The sequence below is a fragment of the Genypterus blacodes genome, unplaced genomic scaffold, assembly GCF_046128005.1.
Source record: "Genypterus blacodes isolate CSIRO-AG114 ecotype Tasmania unplaced genomic scaffold, CSIRO-AGI_Gbla_v1 ptg000076l_1, whole genome shotgun sequence".
In the NCBI taxonomy this organism is placed as follows: Eukaryota; Metazoa; Chordata; class Actinopteri; order Ophidiiformes; family Ophidiidae; genus Genypterus; species Genypterus blacodes.
In genome coordinates this window covers 1192692-1208145 of record NW_027466885.1, presented here as the reverse complement: position 1 = coordinate 1208145, position 15454 = coordinate 1192692, and the positions used below count along the sequence as shown (strand labels likewise).

The following is a 15454-nucleotide window of genomic DNA, read 5'->3' as shown; positions in this document are numbered from 1 at the left end:
ACACGTCCTGTACTCCATTTGTTTGTGGTAAGCCTTATTTGTGTCTTCAGGAAACATGCAAACAGGTCAGGCTGATTGATGATACCCACTAAAGATCTATACGATTCAGAAAGGCCCAAGTGCTCTCCGTTCATTTACTTTGTAATCAGGATTCATCAATGGGCAAATGGTTGGAGGGATGGAGGGAGGAGTCTGGGGCAAAGTAAGGGAATGAAAAAGGAATGGATGAGGATGAAACAACAGAGGGGTAGAAGAACTGAAGAAGGCTGTCCAAATTAAATGCTGGTAGTGGAAGAAGTTGAAGTTCCAAAAACAAACCAAACGAACAATAACCAAATGTAAGTATATAGAGATCAACACCACAATTAAATAATTTCAGTGAACCGTGCAACCATCCCAGTGACGAAGCATCGTGGTGTACTGTCATTAATTAGTGGGACCATTCAGGCCATTTAGTCTCTCATGTCTCTCTATCTAACCCAGTATGAAGACTCTGAAGGGTTGATAAACCTCTATTTGCCTAATTGTGGTGGGTTACGAGACACTGATGGGACACAGACATTGCCAGCACACTGTGTCTTTTACTGCCCTTTATTGCCTTTGACTAATATACAACTCAGCATTTAACCTGACCTATCCTTACTACAAGGAGCAGTAGGCAGCCACAGTGGCCATGGACAGCTGACCTACAGCCTGGAGCCCTAGCTAAAGGAGGGCAGGAGTAATTAGACTAATGCAAATGTTTTTGACGGAAGGGGAAACCGGAGTACCCAGAGTAGACACCAGGAGAACATGCAAACTCCACACAGAAAGGACCTGGGCTGGCCTGGGATTAGACCCAGGTTGTTAAGTGCTATGAGGCATTTAGTACAGTCAGGTACTAAACTAAGCTACACCAAAAAAAAAAGATCTGTTTCAGTCTGACAGTAAATTGGATCAGTATGAAATATGGGTGAGGTTTGAAACAGTATTAAGTGTGTGTCAGTGATCGAGAAATGTAGTATTTCAATCCGTTCAGTCAATGATTCTGTTTATTTAATTTGAAAGTTTAAATCTGATCTCTCTCTCACACACATATTAAATAACTATTGACGTGGTTCACAACTCACACTGTGGAAAGCAAGGCCAAAAACAACAGCATCAATAACATTGCATTGAGGTTTGAACAGTATTTGTGTAGCATGTTGCAGCATGATGAATGTTCTGGCTCACAGCAGTGACCCCTCTAGTGTGAAAGACAGCAGCAGTCACGGAGCTGCACCAATTTAGAGTGTAAAACCACCAACATACAAATGCGGCAGGACTGGCAGAGACTATGAAACTGGAAATGTACATATCTGCATTTATAGTAAACTATCACTCAAAAGCACATACACTATCTCTTCAGCATCTAATTCAAGTTGCCATTCGGAATTTGAGATGCCTTTGCCTTTTACATCAGAGTAAGCTAACAAACCTAAATAAATAAAGTGCAGGCACGTGGCCATACACACGGGCGTTGTGAGAAGACAATAGCTCAATCACTATCGACATTGACTTAATTAAGAAGCATTTGCTGTGATGTCAGTCAAACTGGGAAACAGCCACATAAATGAGAGAATGACAGTAATACACGGATTTCAAATAGAGTGTTGAAAATGAATTAATTATAGCCCTGATATAGAATAGTGACCTATTCAGGGTGTTCCTGGGCTGAGGTATGACACTGAGCAGTGAGGCTGTTCACAGTCTTACAGCCTGGGGACAAAAACTGTCCCTTAGCCTGCAGGTGCATCATGGAGGTGGTAAATGTCCTCCAGGGTATGGAGTGCTGTACAGTGAACCTGCCCGGGTATACTGTTCTGTCCTGAAGCCCTGTTTGGGTTAATCTTCTGTATGGCTTTGCACACCTCAGTATAAGAGACAGATAGTGGTGTTTGATGTGCGTTGGGGGTGGTAGTGAGCTTCCTGGGTGGCTCAACAACACTCATGGTCTCTGAACTGAATAAAAGGTGTTAAGGTCATCCGGAAAGGGAGCTTTTGATGTTTGTTGCTGCTTCACTAGAGCCTTTGTAGTTTGCAATGTAATGTATTCTTTGCCACGTGGGTCTGGAGTCTACAGCTGTGTAGGATCGCTCCAATTCATGCCTGTATTGTCTCCTTGCTCTCTGATGCTTCTCCTATCTTGCTGTTCTGTATTCATCTTCATCCTCCTGATTTGAATGCAGCAGAACAGGCTATGAGCATGTGACAGACCTTGCAGGTTTTTGGTTAGGATATTTTATCTGATTGGTGGGCACTTTGCTCTCAACACAGATGCTGTCGTAACCAGTCACATACTCTGCATTTACAGAGTGGTCATCCCATGTGGTTGCAGTTTTGAACACCTCCCAGTCTGCGCATTCACAACAGCTTATCAGGACCTCAGCAGTATCAGCAGATCAAACGTTTACAGCTATACAGAAAGGAGCAGCATGCTTTAGGCATTGTCTGTATGTTGGGTAGAAAAACACAGAGATGTGGCCCTAGAGTCCAAAGTTGGGGCAGGGCCAGTTCTATGTTCAATGGATATGTCTGGTACATTTTCTGAAAGCTAGATCTCTGTGAAAGTTACAACAGCAGTCCCTGGTCTTTGGTTGCAATGTAATTCTTGCTCGCAGCTCATCCAGCTTGTTTTTGAGTGAGTGCACATTGGCTAGCAGCATGCTTGGTAGAGTGCCAGTTAGTTCTAGCCTTTAGCCTAGCATGAAGCCTTTCCTACTTGACACAACTTTCCTCCAGTTGAGATCTGGACTGTGGAGCTGTGTAGGCCCTTATGGGTGTCGCCTGGGGCTATGCATACAATGCAAGAGTCCAATTCAGGTAATATAAACTTTGTATCTCTAGTGCTGGGCCCAACCACTATTCAGCAATGTCACTCTGTCGTAGGATAATAAATTCATAGCAGGTCTGAGAAGTAACAACTATACATAACACTATGTAAACAATACAATTCTGCAAGACTACAAAACAGCCTCTGAAAACATATTGGTCCTTAACAAGAAAGAATGAAAATGCCTCACAATAAAATATTCCCCTCAATGATTTATTCTTTATGTTAGAATGGCTGGAAGATATACAGTACATCAGATATATATAAGCCACCTACAAATCAGCCAGTTTGCCATGCTGAGACATTTTGACACGCTTCATATCATCCCTATTCCAGAAATATTCAAGACTTCGGTGTTTGACTTCAAGTTTTAGTGGAACTGTACAGCCAATGCATTTATTACTATGCTCAAGTGAGTTTTGAGGCTGCAGATAAATCATTTATGAGTGTTGGAAAGATTTGTTAACAGTATTGGTTGTTTTGGGGGTTTTTTATTGTATATTTTTTTATTGAAGCAAGCATTTGACATGACAGTGTGCATACAGTAACAGGACATTTTGGAGATCGTTTTTTTTATAGAGAAAAGGAAAAGGAGGGAGAGCGTAGAACGTATTGGTTGTTGAGCCATAATTTGAATTGTGATCGCGCATTTGTGCATGTGAGTGAGTGAGTGAGTGAGTGAGTGAGTGAAAATATTCTGATCTATAAAAGGGGGGCCCTGCAGAAAAAGTTTGGGAACCACTGGGCTAACCGTATTGCTAATGTATTGCTAATACTATGGTGCTGATTTTGGTCATTTTGTGTCAGGGTATACATGGACGGAGCTGCTGCCATGACTGAATGGCTTTTTGGTTTCACTTCTCTGGTTAAGGAGGTTGTGCCTGATTGTGAGTCTAGGCACTGTGAACTCTGCAAACTTTTTGGATTAAAATCAAAGCAATATATCTTGAGACTGCCACAAAAGTACTGAAAACCCTGATTGCATTTCCAACATCCTATCTTTGTGAAGTAGGGTTTTTCTGAAGTGACAGCAACCAAAATGAAATTACGCGGTAGACTGAAAGACCGGACATAAGGAACACATAGCAGGTGTCATCGTCTCCCATCACCCCTAGATGGGACTATCTTGTTGCAGGGAAACAAGCTCAGTGATTCTTGGTTATGGTGAGTTGTAATTATTGTTTGTTTTTATGTTGAATCTATATTCCGGTAATTTTTTCCCATTTCTTCAAAAACGATAATTGTTTTCCTCCTTCTACCTCAATGCAGTTCTCTAGAATAGAACCGCTTGTGCCTATTTATTCCAGCGTTAAGCACACAATTATCACAGCCTTTGCCTCCTTCCTTCATAAAACGAGACATTTCATCCATCAAAGCTGCACGTCCTGGTCTAAATGGGCTATTCCCTTGGGAGACATAAAGTCAAAGGCCTGTTCAGATATTCATGGAAACACTGGTGCTCTGTTGTGTATGTGGATGCATAGTTTGATCGCCCACCACCATGAATTAGCGGCGGTCCTGAGAGGCTCATAAACTTTGATGGGTTTGTCTGGCTGCAATAAGCCCTAGATAATGTAAAAAGTAAGAAAGTGTGTTCCTGTGTTTGTGTGTTATGCATTTTGCTTTGCCTAAGTTGCTTACAGTGATGGCTCATAATAGTGAAAAATACCAAGAAGTTTAGATTTTTTTTCAAGCTCATTCAATCGGTAAAAGCTTGTGAGTCTTTTAGAACTTATAGAAGGGATGGGGAACCTTTCCTCATCTCTCAGCGTATTCAGATGTCACAGCTGGCTTTTGTTCTTGTAGAGTAGGAAAGTGCAGTGATTCCTTTTTCCAGTTGCACTTGCCACAGGTTTAGCATAGCTTCACAATATCTCACATTTGAGGAGAGTGAACTGAGAAGCTGGTTAGGACCTTGGAGCTTTACATTCACCTCTGACAGGTACTTGGTTACAGTATATCCACCATGAAAGCTAAATCACACAGCCACTTGCTGTCACTTAGTTCAACAACAATGAAGTTTATGGTGGAAAGAACTATTTTCATCACAGAATTAAGCTTCAAGGAGTGTGCACACAAGCTATCTTGGTGTGTGTGTGATACAGGGGCATACAAATAACTGACTTAGACCTGAGACGACTCATTTCTTTTCTGCCCAATGCAGTCAATCCCTTTTAGGCACCAACCATTGCTGGGGCTCCGTCTATCACCCGGCCGCTCAGCTTGGTAAACTGAAGGTCAAATTTGTTCATACCCAAAACAACTTGCTCAAACAAATCCTCACCTTTAGTTGTGCCATGCATGTCTTGCAAAGTGAGCATTTCCTCTAAGATGTCAAAGTCAGCTGTGATGCCTCGCACAAAAATGGCTAGTTGAGCTGTGTTTGTTATGTCCGTTGTATAATCACAGACCAAAAAGAGAAAAACTGGAAATCTATTGCGGTGTGACCTTCAATGACTTCTCGATGTCTCGTGCCATGTCAGTAATCCGATCTGAGACGGTTCTCCGGGAAAAACTGACACTTTGGAAAAGTTTTTCGGGCGCGAGAAGCTCCGTAGCGGCAACGAGGCACTCTTTTGCTGCCATTTACTTCCACAAAAAAGTATTCATTTGTCCATTTCTTTAGGGAAAAACGACATTCCGACTTTTCGTTGTTTTGTCGCCATGTTCCGCTACCTGCTGACAGTTACGCTATGTTGTGTTCAATGACTCTGACCTTGGCCCGGAAAGACAGACGTTCGCTCGTTTTATCACAAAGCGAATTAATTGCTATCTGAAAATGATTTATGTCTAAGTATTTCATTTATTTATCTACTTTTTTGTGTTCATGTATTGTCTGGAGGTTCCCTATCCCTGCTCTAGTGGGACCTGTACTCACAGCCCAGCACCATGCAACTCAATTGGCATTCTTCAGAGAACACCAGAATTGGCAAGTCTGCCATTGATGCCCAGTTCTCTTCACAGATTCAATTTAATTCAACAATTTATCTAGGGCCAAATCACAACAAACGTTATCTCAAGGAACTTTACAGAGCATTTAAAGAAGACCAACATTCCCCCATAAGCAAGCACTAGAGAGAGAGAGAGAGATGGGTGATTAGTAGGAGATGGTAGTTGTAGTAGTCCAGTTTGTTGGCAAATGTTTGTTGAAATCCTTCACAATGTTAGTGACTGGGTTAAACACTATAGGCGTGATATGAAATACTTATTACATAAACGTGATGGGAGCTCGTTGCCTGCCTTGTGCCGATCCTGACTGTGATCAAAACACGAAGAGGACAGTTTGTCAAACAAGAAGAGTTAAAAGAGTAATTAGGATTACCAGAGTCATTGATCGAACTCACCCGGTGTCAGACACCAAAGGACTTGTAGGCTTTGAGTGTCAGAGCCGTGTTCTGGGATAGGAATTGTTGTAACCTGATCTGTTGGTAACCTGGTGTCTGGTGGTAACCTCTTGTCCTGCGTGCTTCTTGGAGTTCTGTTCTATCTGGTGTCTGTATCTTGGGGCTGGGCCCCCTGAGACACGTGTTTTGCCCTGGTTGCTGGAGTTCGAGGCATCCGCCCAGGACAAATGTTATGTCTTGTCTCTGGGGTTCAGGGTGGCGACTCAAAATGTCCTCCACTCTACATCGCACTCTGCCTCACTGGATTCCTATTACTAACCTCACCTGTCATCTGCCATGATCAGACACACTGAGACACATGATTAGCGACAACTGTGGATGCACCCCTGCAGATCATTAGAACACCAACCTTATATAAACATGGACATTTTGCTGATCCCCTGCGAAACTCATCACAAATATTGCACATTCATGTTCATTTCCATCAATCGATCAGTGACATTTCTTTATGTATGTATGTATCACAAACACAATTGTCGTCACCATAAAGGTTTCTGGTGGCATGACCACACTCTACCACAAAGATTTCCCTATGATGTCTTAGAACTGAGCAGGGAGCTGATGGATAGACTGCTAAACATGAGCTGCTGGTTGGCTGTTCACTGGGGAGGAAAACATCATTTCATATTCTTACTGACACACACGCACACAAATTCATGAGACATGCACACGCTCCCACACAGGCACACAAGTGCGCGTACACACACACACATATAAGACACCAACGCAGAATGAATTATTCACCAAGACCAGACCTTGGAGATTCCGCAGTCTGCCAGTTTGTGTGTTAGCAGACTGCGTGTGTACTTTTCTGTGCATGTGTGTGTGTTTATGTGTGAATGTGCTTGGAATTTCCCTGAGTGTACTGCGTAGGCGGATAAGGAGGGAAGCCCATGTGTTATAAGCAAGTCAACACACATCTCTGCCTTCTTTCTAAAGAGCCAGAGCAAGAGAGAGCGAGAGAGAGAGAGAGAGCGATCAAAATAGAAAGAAAAACAGAGAGAACAAAGTCAAGGACAAACAAGAGAGAGAGAGAAACAAACATGGAAATAATATTACATCAGAAGAGGAGACCACACAGATATATTACGAGAATGAGACCATTAAAGGGAAACAAAAATGGCTGTAACTTGTAAATGTCTTTTTCAGTGCTTCTACCCAGTTCTGACTGCAATTACCATGGAAACTGAATATTTGACACACTATAAATTCTTGAACACAGAGCTGACATTATGTGTATATTGAGATTAAAGATTTGTAATATATCTTATTTCTGTTCGCTCATTTGTGTCTGAGAATATATTGCTCACTCTGCAATAAGCATTAATCCACGCTGTAATATTTGACTGCGACACCAAAAAATAATTAGGTACTCGTATCTAAAGGAATCTATGGACAGAGTTTGCAACTTTTCCAACACCTTTATTATTATCATTAGCACCTAGTTCCATCATTCATCTAGCTGGTTCTGCAATAAGGTATATTCTGTATATCCAAGAGACAAGCATGGTTGGTTTTGACATAGATCATGGTCACCAGAAGTAATAAACAGTCAGTCAATTGCGTCAGTTCAACAGTTTAGTCCTGCTGAAACAACAACCAACTACTACTACACTACTACTGTGCTTGACCCGGCTGAATTTGTAAAGCTACAATCTGTAATTTAAAGAGCCACCCCCCCTCTAAGAATCTACTGAGATCACTAAGATGACATCACAGGAAGATACACACTTTCAGTTCAAATGAATACTGCATTATCACATAACCAAAGAGGAATTCTGGAGTTCAGGAAAGAAAGCCACTGCTCAGTGAACCATCAGGGTTTCCTTCTTAATTTCAAGGTACCCGGAAGTCCCCTTATCACCCTTTTTATTTTTTAAATATTTATATATTAGATACATCAAAAAAAGTAATTTGATTGCCTAAATGTATTTTCCAAATGTACTTTATGTGCTATAAAGACAGTAATGCCTTGTACAATAATTTTTTACTTATATCTCTGCCACATTCTCTTGGCTATTGCACATTATTCACTGTCTGCGTGTGTTAGCTCTGTGACAGACTAGCAGCCTATCCAGCATGTACCCTGCCCTGGGATTGGCTACAGCAGCCCAGCTCCAATGGAGAATTCTTGAATGAAGGAAATAAATAGAAATACATGAACTAAATAGAAATACATTAAAACTACACTTCAGGGTAAAATGTCACAGGAAACCACTTTCTGGGAACGTGTCCATATTTGAAAATAAACGTGCAGTAGCTATAATTGTCCTGCAGACTACAGCACTGCTACGGACTTGAAAAAGTCAATATATTGCCAAAAATACTCCAATTTATGAAACAAAATAATGTCCGTGACCAAGCTGATCTAATTTCCCAGAACATCATTAGATTTTGTTGAAAACGCCAGCATATCAACTTTCTGTGGTTTAAGCATATACCATAGCACTGTATCGTCACGTTCTGTCTTTCACTTAGACACAATCCCTTTCCGAGTCAAGGTCTTTGTGATTATCCAGTCAAACTCATCTCAGCTCCCTCAAGACCAGACAAATAATTACATGTAACCTTGGCCTGGTTTGTTTGGCATTGCAAAAGTACCAGAGTGCCAGACATGACTCGAACTTTCTCCTCTTAAGAGCTGCTGTCTGTTGGTAAGACGGAACTCTGCTGCCTGAGAAGTGCTGAGGTCTTCAGTATGAGACAGCTGACAACAGTGTTTTTGTTTTCTTTTTTGGGTGGGGGGGGGGGGGGGGGGGGGGGGGGGGGGGGGGGGGTCTGTCATGTTCATGTATTTCTGAATTTTGAAACAGTAATGTCATCACTTTCCAAAATATTCCTATTCAGTCAACAAAAGCCATTCTTTCTAAAGTAAGGTTAAGGAAGCATAGAACCTTTTCAAAGGAGACAAGACTAAAGAAGAGACAACACTTAATAAAATCCGGAACAAAGCCAAAACAAACAAAGCCCACAGGTTAACCAACTCTTCCACACATGCTGGGGTTCAGTCACAGGATGTGGTACTTCTCAAAGTACACACTGATGCAGTCCCCCATCAGTGGTTAAGAGTGATAATCCCATAATCACTGCATTCCTTAACGGCCTGTTTCCCCAGCTACAGTGTGAATAGCTTCTCCTTCTACTTTAACAAGGTTATGCAGATTTATTCAAATGAGCTCTAATCCCCAGGATGCCAGAGACTCTGGGGTCTTTAAATTGGTTCGCAGGCCCTTTTTCTGTGTCATTGCTCTCAGGGTGGCAGAGGAGAAGGAGTGAATGAGAGTGAGTCCAAGCAAGCAAGCGGCGACAGAAAGAGACAAAGAGACTGCACGAGAGAGGTTTGATGAAGTTTGAGAAGAAACCAGAAGAGGGAGAATTGATGAATGGGAGGACAAAGGTGGAAGGGCAGCTGTCAGCAGATAAAGCAGGGATAAATAGAGTTACCACACTGAGAGGAGAAGGACAGAGGAAAAACACCTGAGAGGTGTCCGTGGCCATGTTTTCCTTTATACACTGGTTGTCAAATGATATGCGGTGAAAAATAAGCACTGTCCCACTTTTTAATGGATTTCGGTCATAAAATCCAGGGAGTCATTGTGCAAGCAGGCTTATGTTGTAATACACAAAGAAAGGTCACAGATCACAAGCATCACAAATGTGACCTACAGCACCTGTGTAACTGTTTACTAGACTAAAACAAAACTACGTAGAAATGAATCACAAGGTTGTGCTTGACTCATATTTTGGACGGTTATAAATACATTTTCGTTTTCTTTTCTTTTGTTGATGGAATACAGAAAACACCAAAACTGCATTATCAGGTGAAGTTGATCACGATGATGAAATTACAGTGCAATCCAACAAAGCCTTCCAAATGAAAAAAAACAAACATTTTCCATCAACAAATAATTTCATTTGACATGGTCTTCAATCTGATCTTCAACAAATATGCTGCAATATATCGACCCCAAAATTACAACTTACAAGAACCTGCCTGTCCAATATACTTCAGACAAGGAAAATCCATAACTGGAGCAGATGGCATGCAGCTGCCCAGATACAAGCCACAGAAGAGAAACTTTACAGTCCTTTGAGAGTCAGTCCAGTCTTTAGCCTTTGTGCCAACCCGCTTATTTTACATTCCTTGTGCGTTAAGAATCATTGTGTATGTGCAGATACCTTTCAAATGTAACCATAGAAATGTCATGGACATTTTTTAAATTTAGGAAACAACAGAAATCTCAAAACTCATTCCATTATTATAATATTGAAAAAATAATTGACATGGCAAACATTTTATTTTGTTAAATTACAAATAAGTTGTTAAGAAAAGCTGTTGCATTGTCAGACACGATTCCCTAACATGTAAGTGTTTAGCAAGGACACAGAGCTCCTTCCTCTCTGAAGAGATCACCATGTTAACAATCTATTCACAAGTTCCATCCCTACAAAACTGCTCATCCATGTTAAAGTGTCCTTGACAATAAAGTAATCCTGCACATTGCCTGTAGCTGAAGTGAAGTCTCCATCTCCAGCAGAATGAATCATCACAGGTGTTGGACTAGATGTTCTCTCTTGGATATCGATGAACAAGTAAAGCAACAGTCAATCATTGCACCATGTTCAGGTGTGAGTTTGTCAGCAAAAGGGATATTAGATCCAAACTATCATCTAACACCCAACTGCTCTATTAAAAGGACCGTAGCTGTGGATGTGTGGTGGAATATGAATGCACAGAAGGATGTATGTGATTCAGAGGAATACATATATAGATCTATATTCCTAAACATCCTACTGTGGCTCAACACTTTCTACTAGGTACACAAGCCTTGTATCCGTCTGAGACAGTAGGAAAGGTGTGCGTAGGCAATGTGCTTGGCTCAGGAATAAAAGCACCACACGCACACGCACACATACACAAACAAACAACCTTCTCCGGGAACCAGCAGGGGCCTTGTTGCCTGGTTGGATACATGCCTATTTGAGATCAGAGGACAGTTGGGCACGGCAGCACAGCGGGCATCTGCCGGGCACCAGAGAGAGAGAGAGAGAGAGAAAGAAAGAACACAAGAGGGGAGGGAGAGATGGAGGGAAAGCAGGTTGTCAAGTAAGACACAGAGCAGGAATTGGAAAGGAACGAGGTGGAGAGAGGAGGGCAAGCAGGAGAGCTGTGTGTTTGAGTTTACAAGTATGTGTGAACTCACGTCTGCGAGCGTGTGTGTAATCTTTCTTGCTCGATAACATTTGTAGGTGTGTGTATGAGAAGGAGGAAAAAAGAAGGCTAGGATACGAGACAAAAAGGGAGAGTGTGTGTGTCAGTGAGAGACGAGTGGTTTCACACCAGTAGTGTAATCTCAAAGCATTGACTCACTCCAGTGTAGCAGTGTTGCTGTGTTTATAACCTCCGAGCCAAACAGATGCTGCCAAGAAATAAAAACCAAGCAGTGCATTTATCTGCATTAGCGCCGTATAACAAGAATAAAGGACCTCCAATCCTATATTATTCCACATTCATCTTTTATTTAATAATCTGGCGACAAACAAAAGATGAAATGTTGCTTGTTGGCAGAGAACAGTTATATATTTGTGCTCTATCACTGGCACAGCATGAGTGATATTAAAGAAATGCATCAAGCTTTTCCTATGCCGTTAGAAGCCTCACACACACTCAACAGCCTGATCCGTGTGCCTGCCATGTGCATTAGCATCTCGGCACTGCAGCCATTACACAGAGGCATCACAGAAACACTGAGCTTGGAAATGACACTCAAATATGTTGCTAACAACGCAGGTGTAGGTGTGGATGGCAATACTTTGCTCCAGCTAGCAAACATCGGCTCCTCACCGGTGATGCAAGCAGAAACATTTGATTTGGTCCAATTACAGCCAGAGGAAGGGATCGGAAAAGACAAAGGACAACACCAAAGATCAATCATTATCAATGTCTTGCTAGGCTACACTTGGGCCTTTATCTGGGAAAACCTGGGAAAAGATTGGGACTCCTCTTTCCTCATTAGTATCTAATGAGTCCGCAATTCAGTACTGAGGCAGGACCTGTTGAATAAAGTTAAATAAAGCAAAACAAAGTGCGTCTCTCCCCTAAGGCCTAAGAATGTGGCACCTGGTTGCTGTTTAGTTATTAGAAAACAAATGCTCTGCTATTGAAGATTGGGTTGAAGATGTTTTAGTCACCTCTGTTGTTTTGGGGGGAATGTTTCCACTTGCATTTTCAAAAAGACTTGATTGCTTAAACTTGGATCATGATGTGTGTGTCTCTGTGTGTGTATGCTTGAAGGTGGGTATGTGGGAAGTCGAATCAGGGGGCAGTTGCCATTGTGATGAAGTGTTTGTACTTTAGCTGAAGAATAGTAGCATCGTCCCTAGAGGAGGACAGTGTCTTGGAGGAGGCCTGTAATTGGCCAATGTTTTCTCTACGGTGCTCCCAACACTCAGCAACACCAACCCACCAAGGCTGATGGGAAATACAGAGATGTATCCCAGTGGCCTTACAACTCAGGGTCAAACGGCTGCTTGTTGCTTGAGAGAACACAATCTGCCTGTCCTCATGCGCCGGTATCTCTCGTTTGGATAAGGTGAGGCAGGATATCAAGCACAGAGGATGTCGGTACAGTAAACCGAGAGGGTTACAGACTTAATGGATCACGGATCGGTGCAATATGCAGTAAACAGAGGAGGTTTGAGGTCAGGGGGAGAACAGGCTGCTGTGCTGGTTGCATCTTTTCATCAACTTTGATAGATTTGAGGTTACATCTTCACGGACACAGAGGGGAAATTTAGTGTGTGGCTAATTTCAACTCTGACCACCAATGACTACTCCTATCACACACTCAGATGGTAATCAATGGAATTCTGAATATGCCCTAGTGCCTAAATGATCCAGATGAGACCCTGAAGTCGATCTGAGCTCTGGTATCTGAGATATTTTGGGGGGCAACACACACACAGGCACTGAGGCTCTGTATGTGAACTCCACTACACTAATTCTTCCACAAAGCTTACATTCTCCAGCACAGGATTCATTCTCTCAACAACGGAGGGCAGAGTCACTCTTGATTATTGTTTAGATGTAATAAAGGTCACCAAACCCTCACTACTATAATTGAATACCAAAGGAGCTGATGAAGCTACAGTGTGTGTGAGTGTGTGTGTGTGTACCATACAAACACTGACACTGGCTTACTGAAACATTAGTGTACTCAGCTATGGATAACATGAGAGGAGGAGAGTCAGGTTTCCAGCAGAGTCAAGGTTCGGACTGAAAGGGAGGGAGCCCTGAAAACATGGCTGTCAGAATTTTAGACTTCAGTCAACGGTAGAGACGTATGAAAGCATCAATCAGGCTAAAGCAGCTTTTCTTTCCCTTTTGTCATCAAGTAAACAGGGAAGCTTCCATGCTGTCAGAATGCCAATACATCTAAAGTCTAAACTGTTTCAGTTAGCAGAGGATCTTCGTCTCATCTTTGCGGAGCTATACACACACACACACACTCATCTGGGTGGAAAAATAAGAACGAACTGTGGAATTCACTTTAATTACCCCGGACTGCAGCGTCAATTATTCAACTGGACTGCACTTCGGCGGAGTCACTTTTCAGCATCTCTTTGCGTTAGTTAACGTCGGGGTAGGAAAGGGTGTTTGTGTACTAAAAGTCGACTCAGGTGACACCTTGAAGCTCTGACCCCCGTGCTGCTGCTGCTGTGACTGTGAGCGGTGTTACAGTACAAACACAGCAGGAGACAACTGACCTTTTGCGTTTCACTTTACAACTCACCCTAACCCTCAATATCCCCACAGTTGTCGCCATCAGGATCTTGCATCCGTGTGTGTATGCTGCTCACACATTCACAGGAGGGAAATGAATGAACGGCGTGGAGCTAATGGCTGCTGGGGACACCGGGGCATGTGTGTGTGTGTGTTTTGAAATATAAGGGGCGCTGCAGTTCTCTAACCCTCTGGCTGTATATGAAACATTTAGTAGCTGAGATATATTGTTTTTGGAGGTTCCCCCCCTTGTCTTCATTGCTAATTCATTGATTGATTGAAATATGTAAAATATGAGAGAGGCTTATTCAGAATAGGTTTAAATAATAGAATAGTAGAAAAGGATTGAATAGATGCTTCAAATGCATCATATGACACTTTTTGTGGATTGTAGGAGGACAAGATCAGGAGAAATCTGAATGATTAAGCTCCAAGATCCTTCAGTGGCTGATCCAACCTAAGCAGAACATCTGGACAAATCTGAACCGGCTTGTTACTGTAGTAACGGCAGGTAGAGGAAGCCTGACTAAAGTCCCGTTTTGGAAGTGAATCATTTTGACAGAGGTATAATGGCGCAGTGCCGAGTTCGTTTGTTTGTTTACGTTTTTCAAATCAAATCAAATACATGTTTATGATGATTGATGATGATTATTCCGGCTTTTCCGAGCCTGATGTTTACCTGCACGACTGATCAATACCTCGGCAAACACCTTTAATTAGGCTAATTAGGCTAATTAGGGAGGAAATCAAATCTGGATTGAACGTCTACGTCATTATGATACGTCGTTTTCAGTCAGTTTACAGTCAAGAAAGGAATTCCTAAAGGTCTCCTTGGAGAAATAAATATATTCTCTTACTTTGACTGTCGAATTTCCTGATGATGGTGTCCAGGAAGGTGTTCTGCGGGGCCACGTGGCCCCTCCGGACCGGCATCGTCGCTGAGGTGACCCCGTCTGGATTTGGAAGAGGACTTTGGAGGACTTTGAACTCTTATCACAGGGGAGAGGCTGAGGGTCCAGCGCACGATGTCATGGAGACCGAACACTGGACTGGATCAGGGACAAGTCTGTGTGTCTCCCCAAGATGCGGGACTGAAGTTTGTCCAAGTTGGTCACAGAGACGCTCCCTAGGAAAGGGAGAAGAGAGGAGAGGAGAGAGGAGAGGAGGACGCACCGCACAGTAGATAGGAGCCGTCTGTATGTCTCCAGTTTCCACGGTGTGTGTGTTTGTGTCCCCGGAGGGAGGGAGGGGGGGCGGTCTGTCAGGTGGGACTCCTGAGTCTCTGAGGTCTCACCACCACATCGCCACACTCACCGCCACAGCTCGCTCCCGTCAGGCGGACTGAGCAGCTGGGAGGCGGTGACGCTTCTCTCTGGAGCCATAGTTTGGGGAGCCGAGCTGCGCGCCTTTATCTCG

At 42.8% G+C, this 15454-nt stretch overlaps 1 protein-coding gene across 1 annotated transcript in view; it reads right to left on the bottom strand.

Annotated features, from left to right (window-relative positions):
• kcnh2b (potassium voltage-gated channel, subfamily H (eag-related), member 2b) overlaps positions 1-14971 on the bottom strand; it is a 124886-nt gene extending 109915 nt beyond the window's left edge. Inside the window, exon 1 of the mRNA XM_076158386.1 lies at positions 14896-14971. Within this exon, the coding sequence (XP_076014501.1) occupies positions 14896-14971 (76 nt within the window). The remainder of the gene's footprint in view (positions 1-14895) is intronic.
• Positions 14972-15454: the final 483 nt, after the last annotated feature.